The following is a 19,129-nucleotide window of genomic DNA, read 5'->3' as shown; positions in this document are numbered from 1 at the left end:
TTTGTAAGAGCAAAAATTTTATGCAATCGAAAAAGAAGACCTTTTGAAAACTTCTAGCAAAGAAGTGAAGCTTTTCACGAACTTTTTTTTAAAAAAGTAGAAATTTTTAGCAAAGTGAGATTTTTTTGGAATTTTTTGGTTAAAAACGGACTTTTTGGCAAAAGGTAAGATTTTGACAATTTCCGCAAAAGTCAAGTTGGATAATAATAAGTAATGCTATGAGCTGGAATTTTTATGCTTTGCATATTTTTCTATAGACTAGATAAAGTGCATATTTTGATAAGATCTTACACGAATCAAGAAATTTCTTGACGAGTGAGCCCAATATAATTTCGCATATTTTGCATACCTATTTTAGGAGAAACACCTGCATATTATTGTATTTGAGCATTTTCTGGTATTTTTTAATTTTTTTTTTTTTGCATATTTTCAGTGCAAAAATTGAGATTTTTTGTTGAAAAAATCGCAACACTGATAAAAATGTCACCAACAATTTTTTTTCCGAAACATTGAAGTAGGTAGGTAGGTATTTTATTTTTACAGCTTAAACAGGGTGTCCAACAAAACTCCCACACAAAAAAAATCATGACTTTTTCATGACCAATTTTTCACATTTTTACCGCATAAAAATTCCCCCAGGCCAAAAAAATCAACAACTTGAAACTACTAGGAATTTCTTTAATTTGCAGGCTAGTAGATTATTTTAGTTTTTTCGTTTTTCTGATTTTTTGAACAAATTTTTCATTTTTTTTTCATTTTATGGGCTTTTATAAATTTTTTCAAGTGTGTTTCGAGCAACATTCATGACTTTTATGACCGTTAGACACCTTGTTAAAAAACCCTTTTCAGGGATACGTAACTCAAACTGGAATTTTTGCATAATTTGGGGGGAGAAAATTGCATAAAATAATGCATTTTTTCCATCATACTTCTGCATAAAAATTCCTGCTCTAGACTAACGCTAGTGGATTTTTTTTCAAGTAGTCACGAAGGACGAGGTGGAAGGAATACTTCAAGACTTCTGAGGACCATCAAAATTTTACACGTTGATTTTCTTTGAATATTCCAAGATTTTTTCATGTGTAAAAAATATTTTACCTAATATTTCAATTTTTGTTGGTAGTGCATTTTGCAAACATTCAACAACTCATTTTTCATGGGAGGGGGAGGAGGAGGTAGATGAAGTCACAATTCAACATGCAAATTCTTCACTTTCCCACTGCTTTGGGATATTTTCATTTTTTTCGGCGAGATGAAGGGAAGAATGATATTAACAAACCTTTTACCATTTCAGTTTTTCGATTCGTAATTGCAAGGAGTAGGTAAGGAAGTTTTATTGGAGTAGAAAATAGCAGATAATGTCATGTCGCACATACCTATCCTTTGCTAGGTTTTTGCGGCTATTGAGTCCGAATATGAACTTTATTTTTCAATGGAATAATGGTGGTGGTTATTTTACCAAGTCATCCGAGAAAACTCAGAAAATTAACCAAAATCAGAGTACTCAACTTCATATTCAATTCTATGTATTTCAAGCTGTTAGTAGTAAAATTCATATTTAGAAAATGAAAATACAATCTCAATAAAACACCTCTCAGGAGAAAAAAAAACACATTGATACGAGTACTGAGTTTACTGAAATTTCATTTTATAAAATTGATGTACGAATCTGTCGAGTAATGATTATTCACACAAAAAAAAAAAAAAAGTAAATTATCGCCAATAGAAAATTCGAAAAAATATTACAATACAACTAGAAATGCAACGTACAATTGGTAAAAGTAAAAAAACACGATTTCAACCTAAGTAAATATCACGACTCAATATCCAAACAATAAACTCTAAATCGCTTTCAAAATATCTTCGTAACTACATTTCGCCTTAAACTTCCGAATTTCTTCTTCATCATTTTCCAGCATCCAAACCAGCACAGGAGCGAAATTTCTTCCATCAATTTTCGCCGTTTTATTCATATCTCGGAAAAATCGCACATCATCGAAGGCGAATATTTTATCCAGCTTGTATTTTTTAGCTCGTTCGGCTCCTTCAAAATACCACCTTAGAAATTCGTCCAACGCCACGAGTATTTTCCTATCAAGCTTATCATCGTTGGTCAATAGATGCTCGTGAACTTCTTTATACTTCTCCAAGTCCTCGAAACGAATTACTCTCATCAGGCTCGTTAACGTAAACGTAAAAATCGAATCAATATTCAGCGTGGATTTCAAACCTCGATCATCGCCAGTAGTCGTCCACTGAACGAATTTCTCCAAAAACTTCGCAGTGAAAAATTTCCCTTCGGCGGATACAAAGGTATTAAAAAATTCCGAAAGTTTACTTTGCAGCTCGTTTAAAAATTTGCTCTTCAGTTTATCCACTTGTTGGGGAGTAAAGTACTGAACGAGGACGTTCTCCAAGTGATCAATCTGCTCGACGTTGCTCCAATCGTTGAAATAATCCAATTTACAAGAACGAAGAATTTGATTACGGATTGAAGTACGATTCAGCGTATTCGAGTCGATACTCGAGATGAATTTTTCAACTTCGCACCATACACTGGGCTCGAAAATGAAAGCTTCGCAGGTCTTGTTGCTGGACATCAACAGTTTTCGGTAATTATTCGCAACTGATTCGTAGGGGCAGTAAGACTCGAAGAATTTATTCAAGAAAGCAAAATTACCGTTTTCGAATTGCTTCTCGCAACGAGACCAGATCACTTTCGACTTGCATAAAAATTTCTTGAATTTATCGCGTTGGCTGGTATCGGGTAGACAAAGCTCGACGATTTTATCGATTTTGGAAAAATCATCGACTTCGAAGAGAACGTCGCCTCGAGTCAGAATCATCTTCTGTCTGTATTCGATCGACGAGTAGGTCAACAACTCGAATAAAAATTGCAGATTTTTATCGTATTTACAAATGAACGTCGATTCGAAAAAATCGTCCATTATGACGTAATTTCCGCAAGATAATAAATAGTTTTTCAGATGATCGGGAGCGGTGTTCCATAATTTCGTGATCGTAGGAAAACACCAATCTTTATCTTTCTCGTTCAAAAGTCGATCTATCAAATCGACGAACTGATCGCCGGCCATCGTATCTCGGAATCGTTCCCATAAGAAAAACCCTTGATCGGGTTTCTTGTATTGACGGAAAAAGACGAATAAAATATCGACCGGAATAGCATTGAAAACAGTTCGCCATTGATCTTCGTCCAATAAACGATAAAAGTTCCCCAGGAACCAGTTTTTATTAATGTTACGCAGCGCGTCGATCGCTTTCCTGGTCTTATCATCTTCGCTGCAAAGGTGATTCCAGAACCATTTCACACATACCCAGTCATAAGCATCGATATCCGTGATCAGTATAGCTTCCACGCAACATTCACCGTGTGAATAGCACAACATTTCACCGCAGCCTTTCAACATCTTCTTATCGACCAAGTAGCAAGCCCAGTACCAAGCTACGGGAGTTTTCTGGAACGTGAATTTCTTCAAGTACCCTTTGACTTCGTCCTTTGGTAACTTTCGCAGTTCGGGTTCCATTGCAAATCGACACATGACCTCGAAAGCAGCCCTTCCAACGAACTGCTTAGAAGATAGCATTTTTCGAGCACACGCTTCGTAATCCAAGTCGGTGTTTGGTTTGAACGCGATGTATTTCAAATGGCACGTGTACAGGGTGATTGGTCGACCGGCTAACATGTGATCTCGGTTGTAAACTATCCATAAAATCAGCTGAATTTCGACCTGATACATCCCTTCCATGAGCTCACCTTCTACAGCCGGGGCGAGTTTCAAACCGTGTATAAATTTGCGAACTACCGGTATGGTTTGTGCAAGGGCTGCTTTCAAGTCGCTCTTGATGTTATGGTACTTTCCACTCAACATGAAATCGGACCACAGATTCCATGCGAATTGAAAGCCAGCTAGCTGCTGCAAGCTCAGCACTTTCTCACCGAATAACCACTGGGCTTGTTCTTCGCTGAATATGTGATTCGAGTCCATCGTGAAATTGGATCTGTAAATGAAAATATGAACCCTTTAGATTTCAGATGATGGCCGGGATATGCGATTATCGGTTAATCGATCCAACATGCTTCAGTCCGATATACCAGTTATTATACGACATGCAGAAAGTGAAGCATTCGGCATTCTCATCGGTAAATTCGAGAAATATTTTTGCATTTTCGTTCAGTTTCAAATCTTCATGCATCGTCGGTATTAGATAGACTGCCGAGAAGAATGGTACAGTTCTTGAATAACGAGATAAAAGTTGTTCAACGGATCAGGGCAATAAAAGAACAGAACATTCATCAGAACCGTCAATTATGTACATTGATGTTCGACTTCGAACCATTTTGTGTAAGTACTCCAGTTAGAGAAAAGTTGAATTCAATTCAAAAAATTATATCATCAACTTGTGAGAAATTCAAACTCCAGACTTACAATAGCTGACATTTTTCAGCACGAATGTCGGGTTGAAAGGTGATAAACTCAACGATTCACGCACAATAGCGAAAAAAAAATTCTGAAAGATTTGGTGTGATTAGGGAGTTCTATCCCCACTCTGAGTAAATTAATTTTTTGTAATTTTAAAAAAAATATCTTCAAGTTGATTTTATTGATTATGTTATTTACTCTATTTTTTCTTCTTTTTGAAAGATGAATAATGAATTTTCGTGCTGAATAGTTTTTTTTTTGTAACTGATGCATAGCAGATCATTTTTTAATTTTTTTTCAATTGAAAAATGAACTTGAAGGTACTTTTGATCGGTATGTGCAGGGATATTACCCCGAGCAAACTTTCCTGAAATTGAGAAATTCTGCAAAAAAGTACGTATAGTCGGGGGGCCCGCATAAGGATCACCTGCACCCCCCTGCCGATTCTCCGGGACAGTTTTTTTCTTAAAGGGGAAGTCCTAAGGAACATTTCTAGCCCTTGTCCTCAAAAAAAAGTGGCCCTACTTACAAAATGGCGGCCATTTTGATTGACAGGTCAGCCGAAATCGCAGGTTTTGCGTTCCAACATAGGACTTTCACGGCATTTTTCAAACAGTACATAGGTAGATTGAAAGAGCAGGCAAAAATTCATCACCTGTCAAAATTTCAAGTGCTAATGTGCTTTTTTCGATTTTTGGTGAATTTTCAAAAATCAAATTTTGGCCAAAATGTGAGAAAAAAATCAAAATTTTACCAAATTGACCTAGAAATCTGAAATTTGGGATATATCCTATTTTCGACCTGCCAAATCGATTGGAAACTGTTTCAAACCGTTTTGAGCTGTTCTGGAGCCGCCAGCAGATTTTTGAAACTCGAAATTCTCACAAAATTTCATCAAATGGAGTTGAAAAGCTGAATTTTATTCTGCAAACTAATTTCAATACGCTATGAAGTCGACTGCAGGTGATTTTTAAGTCGTTTTGAAGCCTCCAGCGATTTTTTGAAAATTACTGGAGCCTCCAGCAGATTTTTGAAACTCGAAACTCTCACAAAATTTCATCAAATGGAGTTGGAAAGCCGAAATTCATTCTACAAACTAATTTCAATACGCTATGAAGTCGACTGCAGGAGATTTTTAAGTCGTTTTGGAGCCTCCAGCAATTTTTTGAAAATTACTGGAGCGTCCAGTAGATTTTTGAAACTTGAAATTTCTCCAAAATTTCATCAAAATAAGGTTAGCAAGCTGAAATTGACTCTGCACTTCAATTTTAAGACCTTCTGAAGACGACTTCAGGCGAGTTGAAGTAATTTTGGAGCCACCAGCGACTTTTTGAAAAGTTTCATCGCGTTTTTAGGAGAATTGAAATTTCGAAAAAGTAGCTGGAAGTTTCAAAACCACTTGAAACCACCATGCAGTCGACTTCATATTGTATTGAAATTAGTTTTCAGAGTAAATTTCGGCTTGCTAACCCCATTTGATGAAATTTTGGGGAAATTTCAAGTTTCAAAAATTTACTGGAGGCTCCAGTAATTTTCAAAAAGTCGCCAGAGGATCCAAAACGACTTGAAATTCACCTGCAGTACTTCGGAACGAATTGAAATTAGTTTGCAGAATAAATTTCAGCTTTACAAGTCCATTTTGATGAAATTTTGTGGGAATTTCGAGTTTCAAAAATCTGCTGGAGGCTCCAGAACTGCTCAAAACGGTTTGAAACAGTTTCCAATCGATTTGGCAGGTCGAAAATAGGATATATCCCAAATTTCAGATTTCTAGGTCAATTTGGTAAAATTTTGATTTTTGAAAATTCACCAAAAATCGAAAAAAGCACTTTAGCACTTGAAATTTTGACAGGTGATGAATTTTTGCCTGCTCTTTCAATCTACCTTTGTACTGTTTGAAAAATGCCGTGAAAGTCCTATGTTGGAACGCAAAACCTGCGATTTCGGCTGACCTGTCAATCAAAATGGCCGCCATTTTGTAAGTAGGGCCACTTTTTTTTTGAGGACAAGGGCTAGAAATGTTCCTTAGGACTTCCCCTTTAAGAAAAAAACTGTCCCGGAGAATCGGCAGGGGGGTGCAGGTGATCCTTATGCGGGCCCCCCGACTAGTAGGGCTTGTGGTTTACCTATTATTTTATTTTCCATTTTTCACCAGCATGGAAGTTCCATCTTTGCTTTTTAAATTTCAGAACTTGATTACAAACAAATTTGGAAGTTGAACAATGATTCAAATAAAAATGGTTTTTGTGAAATTTTTTCTCTGTCATGATTTTTAAAAATAATTCTGAGAAGAGCTGGAGCCCTTAATTTTGAAAAAATTCATTACAAAAACTTTCTCCACTCTGTGCAGATTCAAAATTTGGGGAAAATCCCAAGAAACTTGATGAGTTGGAAATTTTAAAAATTGGATAAGAGTCAATTTTATAGAAAAAATTCAGTTTTTTGAAAAAAAAATTGGTAAAATTCTATATGTATATTTTTTTTTAGCAAATTATAATTGTGACGTGAAGAAGGAAAAGCGCCCCACCCTTGTTCAGCAGGCAGACCTCTGGACATTTCAACAATCTCATTCCAATACTTGATAATTTTTCAAAATTGGAAAAAATTGGAAAAAACTAGTTTGAAAACCAAAAACCATGAATTGGAAAAAGGAACAAGAAATCACAACTACATATTTGACATACCTAATTGCGAATTTGTTTATGCAAATTGAAATTATTTTTCCTGTCCGTGCCAGAATTGCATTTGATAATTTAAAAAAAAAATCATAATTTGAAAAGTCGGTATTTTTTTCAAAAGAAGGGGTAAAAAATGCATGGTTTCATTTCTGAATTTTTCAGTTCGAAAATCTAAGATTTTGATTGCCTAGTCAAATTTTTTTGATTTTTTTTTCAAAATCTCAATGTAGTACTCCCACCCTACAGGTCAAAATGAAAAAAAATGGTTCCATTTTTGAGTTTTTCAGCTTAGAACCCCAAGATTTTGATACCCCACTTAAAAATGTCCGATTTTTTTTTATATTATCAATGCAGCACCATCTCCCCTGAGGGTCAAAATGAAAAAATAGTTCCATTTTTGAATTTTTCAGCTCAAATCCCCAAGATTTTGATACCCCACTCAAAAATTTCCGATTTTTTTCAAAGTATCAATGCACTACCCCCTCCCCTGGGGGTCAAAATGAAAAAATGGTTCCATTTTTGGTTTTTTCAGTTCAAAAATCCAAGAAATCGATACATCGCTCGAAATTTTCTGATTTTTTTCTAAATCTCAATGGAGCATACCCCCTCCACTGTAGGTCTTAATTGGGAAAAAATTGACCAAAAATTTGAATTCTGCCTTGAAAAATACTTCGAAATTGTAATTTTTGGACGTCAGGAATCTCATTATATCATTAAAACCGGTCATGCGCGCTTTTATTTTTGCTCCCCTGGCCCACTGTGCGTATTTCATTATTTATTGGTGATTTTTATGATTTTTGCATTTCTAAGCAATTTCAAATAAATATCTATCATCTGTCTATCTTAACGTAGGAATTGAGCAAAAATTAACATCTCTGCAGATAGAAGTAGACTATTTATGAATTAAAAGTTATACTCTTTCTGTATGTCTATGTTTCAGCGTGACCCATTCATCTTTATCGCTGAGGATAGGTGGGTCATTCGAACAGTTCCATAAGAATCGTAATGATTGCCAATTTTATACATTCAAAAAAATAGGGTTCAAGAAGACTAATTTTTTTCCATTCTAGAAGACAAAACGTAAAAAGTGAAGTGTCCAATAAATCCCCCCTCTCCCCCTTAGGTCTATAACACATATTTTACGATATTTTTCAGCAGACGTTTCTTCGAAAATGAAAAACTGAAATGAATATGTACATAGGTACAGGTGTACCCATTTATATAAACCTTAAATTCGATAAAGGAGGAGAGGGGGGGAGGAAGGAGCAAAAATGTCACTCATTGTCTGTTCAACAAAATCATTAAATATGTAGGAGAGATCGTACGATGGCAGAATTCATTTTTTCGATTTTTGGCAAACTATTGTAATTCTAAAAGAAATATTGAACTTTTCGAGTATTTGGGCAATTTTCGACGAAAAGCACGACTAACAATTTTAGTGGAAGTCAGGACTTTTAGCCAATTCTTTGAAAAAGTGCAAGACTTTCTGATTTTTGGCAGAAAACAAGACGTTGACAATTTTAGCAAAAAAGTTGGCTTTTAGCAATTTCTGACAGTTTTTCGCAAAAAAGTAAGAAAAATTGGCAATTTTTGAAAAAAAAAGCGGGGCTTTTTGACAACTTGTGGCAAACTAACGAGAATTTTGCTTGGTTTGACAACTTTTAGCAAAGAAAAGCTTTTCATGAATTTTTGATAGAAAACTAGAAATTTTCCACAGTTTTAGGCAAAAACCAAGACTCTTGGAAAATTTTAGCTAAAATTTGGTCCTCAAGGCAACTATTGAAAAAAAAACAACTTTCAAAATTTCTGGCAAAGTGAAGTGAAATGTTTTTATAAAAAACGCGACTTCTTGGCAAAAAGTAAAATTCTGACAATTTTAGAAATTTGGACACAACGAAACTAATTTCGGTTCAAGGCCATCGACGACACTCAAAATCCAATTTCAGCGAATTACGTCGGTTGAAAGATTCTTCGTTCATGGAAAAAAACCAAAAAAATTCATGAAAATTGACTTTTTGACCTCGAACGGAATTTTTGTATGGTCCCAAGGCCAATACAGCATAAAGCTCGACTTTCTCATCTCGTCATTCTACTAAGAAATTCAAGCTAATGAATTTTAAACGTATTTTCAACTTGAAAAAAAACAGGACTCAAAGCCAAACACTGAACTTTTTCAACAAACGTCGCGGCACCACCGCGCCGCCTTCAACCACAGGACCTACTTTTTAGGGTATTTTCTATATTTTATAGAATAGAGAGGAGGGGGGACTGAGAAGAAAATTCGAAAGAACGAATACATACAAAATACCTTAACTCGACGTTATCGAATCATCAACAATCAAAATTACCTACCTACTTCTAATTTTCATCAGGTGAGAACTACGTACTTAATGAATAATGACTCAAGGGGAAATAAAATCTCGCTTTGAAAATTAGTTCGTTTGAAAAGTAAAGAAAGGTTTTCACTCCAATTTTCTTTTCTCAAGTTTTAACATGACAAGTTTCATACTTTGTGCTTTAACCATAAGACTTTCAATTTTTGATTTTTCAAATTTCGATTACGAATGACTCATTTATTGTCTTTCAACCTTCACAAACAAATCTGCTCCATATTCCATCAGTCTCGAAATAATGTGAGGGCGCATACGGAAACGGACCTACCGACCAAAAAAAAAAAAAAAAAAATCTCTGAAATTGTTGTAGGAACCCTTTACAGAGTTCCTACAACAATTTCAGAGAACTTTTTTTTTTTTTTTTTTTTTGGTCGGTAGGTCCCTTTCCGTATGCGCCCTCACATATAAGTCTTCAAAGGTGAACAATTTAGCAAGAAATCGTATGTATAAACGCATGAAAATCACCTTCCCCCCTTCAGGGTTCTTCTAGCAGTTAATACATATCTCATATTACACTTTAATCAGCAAACCAAAAAAAAAAAAACAATTCAGAAACTCAAGGGTTAATTTTATTTTGAACTCACAATTGAAAATTGAAGATAATTATAATTCAGTCATAATCATTCCTAGTACATTAAAAAAAAAGATCATTGGCACACAATCACGTAAAAAAAAAACTACAATACGATTAAACATAATAAAACAAATAAAGAACGACTCGATTCTAACCTATAGGTAAACGCCTTAAAGGCTCAACATCGAACTCATTTTCAAAACATCTTCGTAGTCACAGTTCGCTTTAAATGTTCGAATTACTTCTTCGTCATTCTCAAACATCCAAGCCAGCAAAATATCAACATCTTCGTCGACTTCCGCTGTCTTCTTGAATTCTTGGTAAAACGCGTCATCGAAGGAGAATGTTATAGTCATAATAGCCAGCTTGTATTTCTCGGCTTGTTCGAATCCTCCGAAATACCACTTGAGGAATTCGTCCAACGCTACGAGAATTTTTGTATCTATTTGTCTAGTTTTGGAATTGATCAATAACCGCTCATGTACGTTTCTAACCAAGTCATCAAACCGAATCACACAAAATAAATTGGTAATCGTGCACACAAAAATCGAATCCACAGGCAGCTTCGATTTGAAACCTTCGTCATTACCGTTTAACCACGAAACGAATTTCCTCAAGAACTCGGCGGTGAAAAATTTCCCTTCAGCGGATGTGAAGGTGGTAAAAAAGTTGTTCAGCATATCTTGCAACTCGTCTGAAATTTTCGTTTTCAATTTAACCAATTCTTCTTGGTTGAATAATTGAACGACAACTTTCTCCAAGTGATCCAACTGCTCGATGTTGCTCCAATCGTTGAAATGGGCCAATTTACACGAACGAAGAACTTGATCGCGAACGACGGTATACAGAGGCGAGTTCGAATCAACGCTGCCGCCGACAAACTTTTCGAAATCACGCCATTTATTGGGCTCGAAAATGAAAGCTTCGCAGGTTTTCTCGCTCGATAACAACCGTTTGCGGTAATCATTCACGACGGATTCGTTGGGACAGAACGATTCGAAGAACTTATTCAACAAAGTAAAGTCACCGTTTACAAACAGCTCCTGGCAACGATCCTCGATCATTTTAGACTCGGCTAAGAAACGCTCGAATTGATCGCGTTGGCTGGCATTAGGCAGACAAAGTTCGACGATTTTTTCGATTTTGGAAAAATCATAAACTTGGAATAGCACGTCGCCGTGAGTTAGAATCATCCGTTCTCGGTACTCAGCTGAAGCAAAATTCAGCAGTTCGAATAAAAATTGTAAATTATTATCAAATCGGCGAATAAATGAGGAATCGAAAAAGTTATCGATCACGATAGAATTTCCTGCTTCCAGTACATGGTTTTTGAAACGATCGGGAGCGGTATTCCATAACATGGTGGTCGTAGAAAAACTCGATTTCAAGTGTTTCTCGTAGGAATTTTCGTAATCCAGTATATCGTTTTTGCAACGATCGATAGCGGTATTCCATAACAAGGCGGTGTCAGAATACGACTTCAAGATCTTCTCTCTCGGTTTCGTAAGTCCCCGCATCAACTCAACAAACTGCTGGACGGTCATTGAATCTCGCAATCGTTTCCACACGAAGCAGCCTTGCTCGAATTTCTGAAAGTTCAGAAAGAAAGCGGACAAAATGTCGACTGCAGCGGTATGAAAAACATATCGCCATTGGTTTTCGTTCAGAACGTAATAGAAGTCGCGGAGAAACCTTCTATTAAAATCTGCCAGTACTTCGACAGCACCCTTCATTTGATCGTTTTCGCCGCACAAGTGTTGCAAAAACCATTTGACATTTGGCCAATTGTTGACATCTTTGAATGTTAGCATAGATCTTTCCAGACAACATTTGCCCCTCTGTGCGCAAATCGCTTCACCTACGTTTCTCAGCGCTTCCTTGTCGTCAGTCAGATAACAGATCCAGTACCAAGCCAGGGGACGTTTGTGGAACTTGATTTTTTTCAAGAACCCTTTTACTTCATCTTTCGGTAAGCGATGTAGTTCGTCTTCCATGCAAAACCGGCACATGATCTCGAAAGCGGTCACTTCGTCCACCTGCTGATACGACATCAGTTTTCGGGCACTTCCTTCGTAATCCAACTTCATATTCGATTTGAACACTATGTACTTCAAGTGGCAGGTGTAAAGTGTTATTTTACGACCGGATAACATTTGTTCTAGGTTGTAATTTATCCACATCACTAATTCATATTTCACATCGAAAACTGCAACTCTAAGTATATTTTCCAAAACCGGGCCAAGTTTCAGACGTTTTATGAACTTCAAAGCTATCGTGCAGGTATCCACAAGCGCTGCTCCCATTTTGCTTTTGATATTGTGGTATTTGCCGCTCAACATTATATTGGACCATAGATTCCATACGTATTGAAACGCAGCCAGTTCCTGTAAGCTTGTCACGTTCTCGCCGAATAACCACCCGGCTTCTTTTTCGCTGAACACGTGATTCCTGTCCATCTTGAAGTTGAATCAGGTATCTGTAAATCAAAAATATCGACCTCCGATTTGAGATAATCTTAATTACTCGAACATGATTTCTAACAAAATATCAAAAACTGCGAAAAAGCGAAACATTTTGAAAATGCAAGCTATACACTATAGCAGTAAAAATTAACCCTTCAATTTACAATTTACATATTAATGCCATCTCTTGTGATTTTACCCAAATAAAAATAGCCAAATTTGAGGGCTTCTGAACATTCAGCTACTCCTACAAATTCACTCGCGTTTGCAAATCTTCACAGAATGACAAAGCACTTCTTTTCATTTTCACAGAACGTAAATTAACGAGTTTCAAAAAATTTGAGAAATTCAACAAATATGTACATATTATAACAGCTGATATTTCACACAATGAACTTTGAACTTTTCTAAAGACCTAAAAGCGATCATATGCAAGTACTAAAGATGTCAAAAAACCACCTGAACTAGAAAGAATCATTTTAAAAAAAATTTGAGCTCGAGCGGGGCAGGAGGAGAAGGTCAAACGTTGACCAAGAGTTGGAATTTTTCCGGTGTCTCACTGAGGTTATTTGGCCGTGATTTTATGCTAGGGTCCATACAAATTCGAAAAAAGGCCCACTCCAGAGTCCATTCGTAAAATAAAATTCAAGATTTCATTCTAAAGAAGGGTGGTGGGGGGGGGGGGTGTGTGAGGATTGGTAATAGGTATTTAAATTAACGCTTTCGGCTATGAGACAAACTGACGGATAGAAGTGCTTTAAACTGAGTAAGGTCGGTTGCTACCTAGAACTCAACCCTATCCTTGACGATAGGTGGGACATTCGAACAGTTCCACAAGAATCGTAATGATTAATTATTGTCAATTAACAGGGTGTCTAACAAAATTTCGAAATAAAAAAGTAGGACTTAAGTAGGACTTTTAGCAGGACTTTCAGCAGGTCATTTTTTGGGCACTTATGGAATTTTATAAGGGCGGCGGGGGGCGGGGGGTAAAAATTCACATTCAAGTTTTTGGCCAAATTTTTGTAAAAAATGTTTGCTTTTCTTGTCTTCAAACACCTTATGATTTTATTTAAACAAGTAGGTAAACGCCAAAAATATAATGTTTCAATTCAATTTTTCGTTTGATTTTCTCCTTATCAATTTTGAAAATTGATGAACATCACATCGTGTTTGCTTAAAGTCAAATTTAACCAGAATTCTTCAATTTTTATTGAAATATTTCATATTAGGTACTACTTGCTTCAAAATTTTAAAATTTGAATGTTATTTTCTGTTGGAAAATGGAAAATGTAAAAAGAAAATCAAATGGGCCCGAGCAAAGCGAGGGCAAAAGCTTTCAAAAATTAGTACTTTGAAGGGTATGAAAACATCGTGTAATATTTGAAGAAGTTTACAATTTTCATTTCAAAATTATAAAATTCGAATGATGATTATTAAAAAAATCAAACTTGAAAAAGAAAAGCAAATATTCCTGAGTGAAGCGAGGCCAAAAAGTTTCAAAAATTCAATCATGTTGTGAGAAGTGAAAACAAAAAGTTTCTTTATGGAAGGAGGAGTTTATTTTTCTGATTCGAACTTTGAACATTTCTTGAATTTGAACAATAAGTTGTTTACGTGGAAAAAGAAGAGCAAATTTAATAGCCCGAGCGAAGCGAGGGCGAATGCTCTCAAAAATGTGCAATTCAAAATCTAAAAAAGTCAACAAATGAACCCTCAAAATTCTGGAAAAAAGGGGAAAAATTGAAAGAAGATTTAAAAGGTCTAATTGAAAAAAAGTAGGACTTTTGGATAAAATTGTTGAAAAGTAGGACTTTAGTAGGACTAATAGGACCAGTAGGACCTGTTACGACACCCTGATTAAGATATTAAAAAAAATAGAGTTCAAGAAGACTAATTTTTCGCCATTTTAGAAGACAAAACGTAAAAGATTAAAAGTGTCCGATAAATCCCTCCCCGGCCCTTAGGTCTATAATGAAAAATTGAAATAAATACCCATTTTTATAAGCCCTAAATTCGATAAAGGAGGAGGAGGGAGGAGCAAAAATTCCACTCATTGTCAGTTCAACAAAATCATTAAATAGGAGAGATCGTACCCCGAAACCTCCAAAACCAAAATTTTTGGCAAATTTTTGCATTTCCAAAAAAAAAACTGAACTTTTCGGAGTATTTGGGCAATTTTCGACGAAAAGCACGACTAATAATATTTTAGTGACAGGCAGGATTGTTTGCCAATTTCTATTTAAAAAAAAGCAAGACTTTCTGATGTTTGGCAGAAAACAAGACGTCGACAATTTTAAGAAAAATCTTGGCATTTCAGCAATTTTTCGCAAAAAAGTAAGAATTGGAAATTTTTGAAAAAAAAGCAAAAAAGCCGGGCTTTTTGACAACTTTTGGCAAACAAACGAAAATTTTGCTTAGTTTTAGAAAAAAGTGAGATCTTCGAAGAATTTTTTACAATTTATGTAATTTTTGAAAAACTAGAAATTTTCCACTGTTTTAGGCAAAAAAACAATACTCTCGGAAAATTTAAGAAAAAATCTGGTCTTCAAGACAATTATTGAAAAAAAACAACTTTCAAAATTTTTGGCAACGTGAGATGTATTTGAAATTTTCAAGATTTTCATAAATGTTTGTTGAAAAACTAGAAATTTTCCACAGTTTTAGGTAAACAAAACAATACTTTTGGAAAATTTAAGAAAAAATCTGAACTTCAAGACAATTATTGAAAAAAAAACAACTTTCAAATTTTTTGGCAACGTGAGATGTAGGTAAGTATTTGAAATTTATTTTTGATAAAAAAACAAAAGTTTTCAACAAAAAGTAAGATTTTGACAAGCTCGGAAAAGACATGTTGGATAAATGTAATGCAATTTTTGATTTCAGTGTTGACGTTTTTGACCATTTATCGCCTTATTCCATTGTCTTTCCTCAGAAATTTGGACACATCGAAGCTAATTTTAGTTCAAGGTCATCCCCACTTGAAATCCAATTTAAGCGAATTTCTTAAGTTGGAATATTCTTCTTTAAAGGGGGCGGGGGGGCTCAAAATTATGAAAGTTGACTTTTTTTCACCTCACAACGGAATTTTTGTATGGTCCCAAACCAAGCCCAATACAGCGTCTAAGCTTGACGTTCTCTTCATTCTATTAAAGAAATTCAAAAGCTAATGAATTTTCAACGTATTTTCAATGAACTTAAAAAACAGGACTCAAAGCCAAACACTGGAGTTACTCAATAAACGTCGCGGCACCACCTCATTCAAGGCGCTAGCTCATCAAATACAGGAGTGTGGGGGAAGGGGGCTGAGAAGAAAATTCGGAAGAACGAATACAAAATAGAATACCTCCACTCGACGTCATCGAATCACCAACAATCAATAAGCAACTTCGTTCACTCGTAAAATACCTGCCTGCATCAAATTTTCATCTAGTGAGAACTACTTTGTGACTCAAAGGGAAATAAAATCTCATTTTGAAAATTAATTCGTGTGAAAGAAAAGTAAAGAAAGGTTTTCATTCCGATTTTCCTTTCTGAAATTTTAAAATGAAAGGTTTCATAGGTACTTTATAATTACTATGACATAAATAGTTGAGTTTTTACCATAATACTTTCAAATTTTTGATTTTTCAAATTTCGACGAATGACTCATTTATTCTCTTTAAACTTTATTCAAACAAATCTGCATCACATTCTGTTTTCACATTCCCCCTATTCAGGCTCAAAGCAACAAATATCTCGTATTACATTTGAATCAGCAAAAAAAAAAAAAATTAGAAACTCGAAATTGAAATTTTATTTTTCAAACTCACGAATAAACAAAATTTAGTTAACACCATTCTTATATGCAAAAAAAATGAAAAATGAAATAAAATGATCATTGGCACACAATCACGTAAAAAAACTACAACACGATTAAAAATAATAAAACAAAACAAAAAACGACTCGATTCTAACCTATGGGTAAACGCCTTAAAGGCTCAACATTGAACTCATTTTCAAAACATCTTCGTAGTCATATTTCACTTTAAATTTTCGAATTTCTTCTTCGTCATTCTCTAACAACCACGCCAGCAAAATATCAACATCTTCGTCGATTTCCGCTGTCTTTTTGAATTCTTGGTAAAACGCGTCATCGAAGGTGAATGTTTTAGTCAGCTTGTATTTCTTGGCTTGTTCGGCTCCTCCGAAATACCACTTGAGGAATTCGTCCAACGCTACGAGAATTTTTGTATGCATTTGTCTTCGTTTGGAATCGATCAATAACCGCTCATGTACGTATCTAATCAAGTCATCAAATCGAATTACACACAATAAACTGTTAATCGTGTGTACAAAAATCGAATCCACAGGCAGCTTCGATTTGAAACCTTCGTCATTACCGTTTAACCACGAAACGAATTTCCTCAAGAACTCGGCGGTGAAAAATTTCGCTTCAGCGGATGTAAAGATGGTAAAAAATTTGTTCAGCGTATCTTGCAACTCGTCTGAAAATTTCGTTTTCAATTTAACCAATTCTTCTTGGTTGAATAATTGAACGACAACTTTCTTCAAGTGATCCAACTGCTCGACGTTGCTCCAATCGTTGAAATGGGCCAATTTACACGAACGAAAAACTTGATTACGAACGACGGTATAAAGAGGCGAGTTCGAATCAACGCTGCCGCCGATTAATTTTTCAAAATCACGCCATTTACTGGGCTCGAAAATGAAAGCTTCGCAGGTTTTCTCGCTCGATAACAACCGTTTGCGGTAATCATTCACGACGGATTCGTTGGGACAGAACGATTCGAAGAACTTATTCAACAAAGTAAAGTCACCGTTTACAAACAGCTCCTCGCAACGAGCCTGGATCATTTTAGACTCGGCTAAAAAAAGCTCGAACTGATCGCGTTGGCTGGCACTGGGTAGACAAAGTTCGACGATTTTATCGATTTTGGAAAAATCATCAACTTCGAAAAGCACGTCGCCGTGAGTCAAGATCATATTTTCTCTGTATTCGATCGAAGCAAAGTTCAGCAGTTCGAATAGAAATTGTAAATTTTTATCAAATCGGCGAATAAATGACGACTCGAAAAAGATATCAATCACGAGGGATTTTTCGTTATCCAGCATATGGTTTTTGAAACGATCGGGAGCGGTATTCCATAACGTGGTGGTGTTGGAACACGACTTCGAGGTCTTCTCTTTCGGTGTCGTAAGTCTCTGCATCAAATCGACGAACTGTTCGTTGGTCATTGAATCTCGCAATCGTTCCCACAAAAAACACCCTTGTTCGAATTTCTGATGGAATCGAAAGAAAACTGACAAAATATCGACTGCAGCGGTATTAAAAACATATCGCCATTGATCTTCGTTCAATACGTAATAGAAGTCGCGGAGAAACCCGGTTCTATTGATATCTGCTAGTACTTCGACAGCACTCTTCATTTGATCGACTTCGCCGCACAAGTGTTGCCAAAACCATTTGACATTTGGCCAATTGTCGACATCTAAGAACGTAAGCATAGCACTTTCCAGGCAACATGTATCCCTAATTGCGCAAATCGCTTCACCGATGTTTCTCAGCGCTTCCTTGTCAGTCAGATAAAAGATCCAGTACCAAGCCAGGGGACGTTTCTGGAACGTGATTTTTTTCAAGAACCCTTTTACTTGGTCTTTCGGTAAGCAACGTAGTTCGTCTTCCATGCAAAACCGACACATGATCTCGAAAGCGGTCCGATCATCCACCTGCTGATACGATATCAGTTTTCGCGCACTTTCTTTGTAATCCAACCTCATATTTGATTTGAACACTATGTATTTCAATTGGCAGGTGTAAAAAGTCATTTTACGACCGGATAACATTTGTCCCTGGTTGTAACCCATCCACAACAGTAATTCGTATTTCACATCGAAAACGGCAACTCTTAGTATATTTTCCAAAACCGGGCCAAGTTTCAGACGTTTAATGAACTTGAAAACTATCGGACCGGTATCGTTAAGCGCTTCTTTCAATTCGCTCTTGATATTGTGGTATTTGCCGCTCAGCATTATATTGGACCATAGATTCCATACGTATTGAAACGCAGCCAGTTCCTGTAAACTTGTCACGTTCTCGCCGAACAACCAGCCGGCTTCTTTTTCGCTGAACACGTGATTCCTGTCCATCTTGAAGTTGAATCAGGTATCTGTAAAATCAAAAATATCGACCTCCGATTTGAGATAACCTTAATTACTCGAACATGATATTTAACAAAATATCAAAAACTGCGAAAAAGCGAAACATTTTGAATGCAAGCTATACACTTGAGTAGTAAAACAGAACCCTTCAATTTACAATTTACATATCAATCCTATCTTGTGATTTTACCCAAATAAAAATGGCCAAATTCAAGGGCTTCTGAACATTCAGCTACTCCCACAAATTCATTCGCGGTTGGAAATTAGAGCGGGAAAATAATGTAAAAAAGCGAGGGCGAAAAAGAAAAAATTGGCACATCAATCCCCCTGAACTACCAAAAAAAAATCGACCCTCCTACCCCTGGAGCTAATTTTTTTAGGGGGCTAAAACCGGTTGCGATTCACGTTCTTAGCGTTT

At 36.0% G+C, this 19,129-nt stretch overlaps 1 protein-coding gene across 5 annotated transcripts in view; it reads right to left on the bottom strand.

Annotated features, from left to right (window-relative positions):
* Nucleotides 1-19,129, bottom strand: part of LOC135850085 (uncharacterized) — a 107,735-nt gene that overhangs the window by 43,757 nt on the left and 44,849 nt on the right. The window contains exon 2 of one of the 5 annotated variants that reach the window (XM_065370804.1): nucleotides 1,543-4,020. The exons of 2 other annotated variants lie outside the window; for them this stretch is intronic. In XM_065370804.1, the coding sequence (XP_065226876.1) occupies nucleotides 1,842-4,007 (2,166 nt within the window). In that variant the 5' untranslated portion in view covers nucleotides 4,008-4,020 and the 3' untranslated portion in view covers nucleotides 1,543-1,841. Of the gene's footprint in view, nucleotides 1-1,542; nucleotides 4,021-10,060; nucleotides 12,564-16,327; nucleotides 18,720-19,129 lie in introns of those variants that run through there. 2 more of the 5 variants (XM_065370801.1, XM_065370803.1) reach the window with 2 other exon arrangements.

Source organism: Planococcus citri, chromosome 1, assembly GCF_950023065.1.
Source record: "Planococcus citri chromosome 1, ihPlaCitr1.1, whole genome shotgun sequence".
Classification (NCBI taxonomy): Eukaryota; Metazoa; Arthropoda; class Insecta; order Hemiptera; family Pseudococcidae; genus Planococcus; species Planococcus citri.
This window is presented reverse-complemented; position numbering and strand designations above follow the sequence as displayed.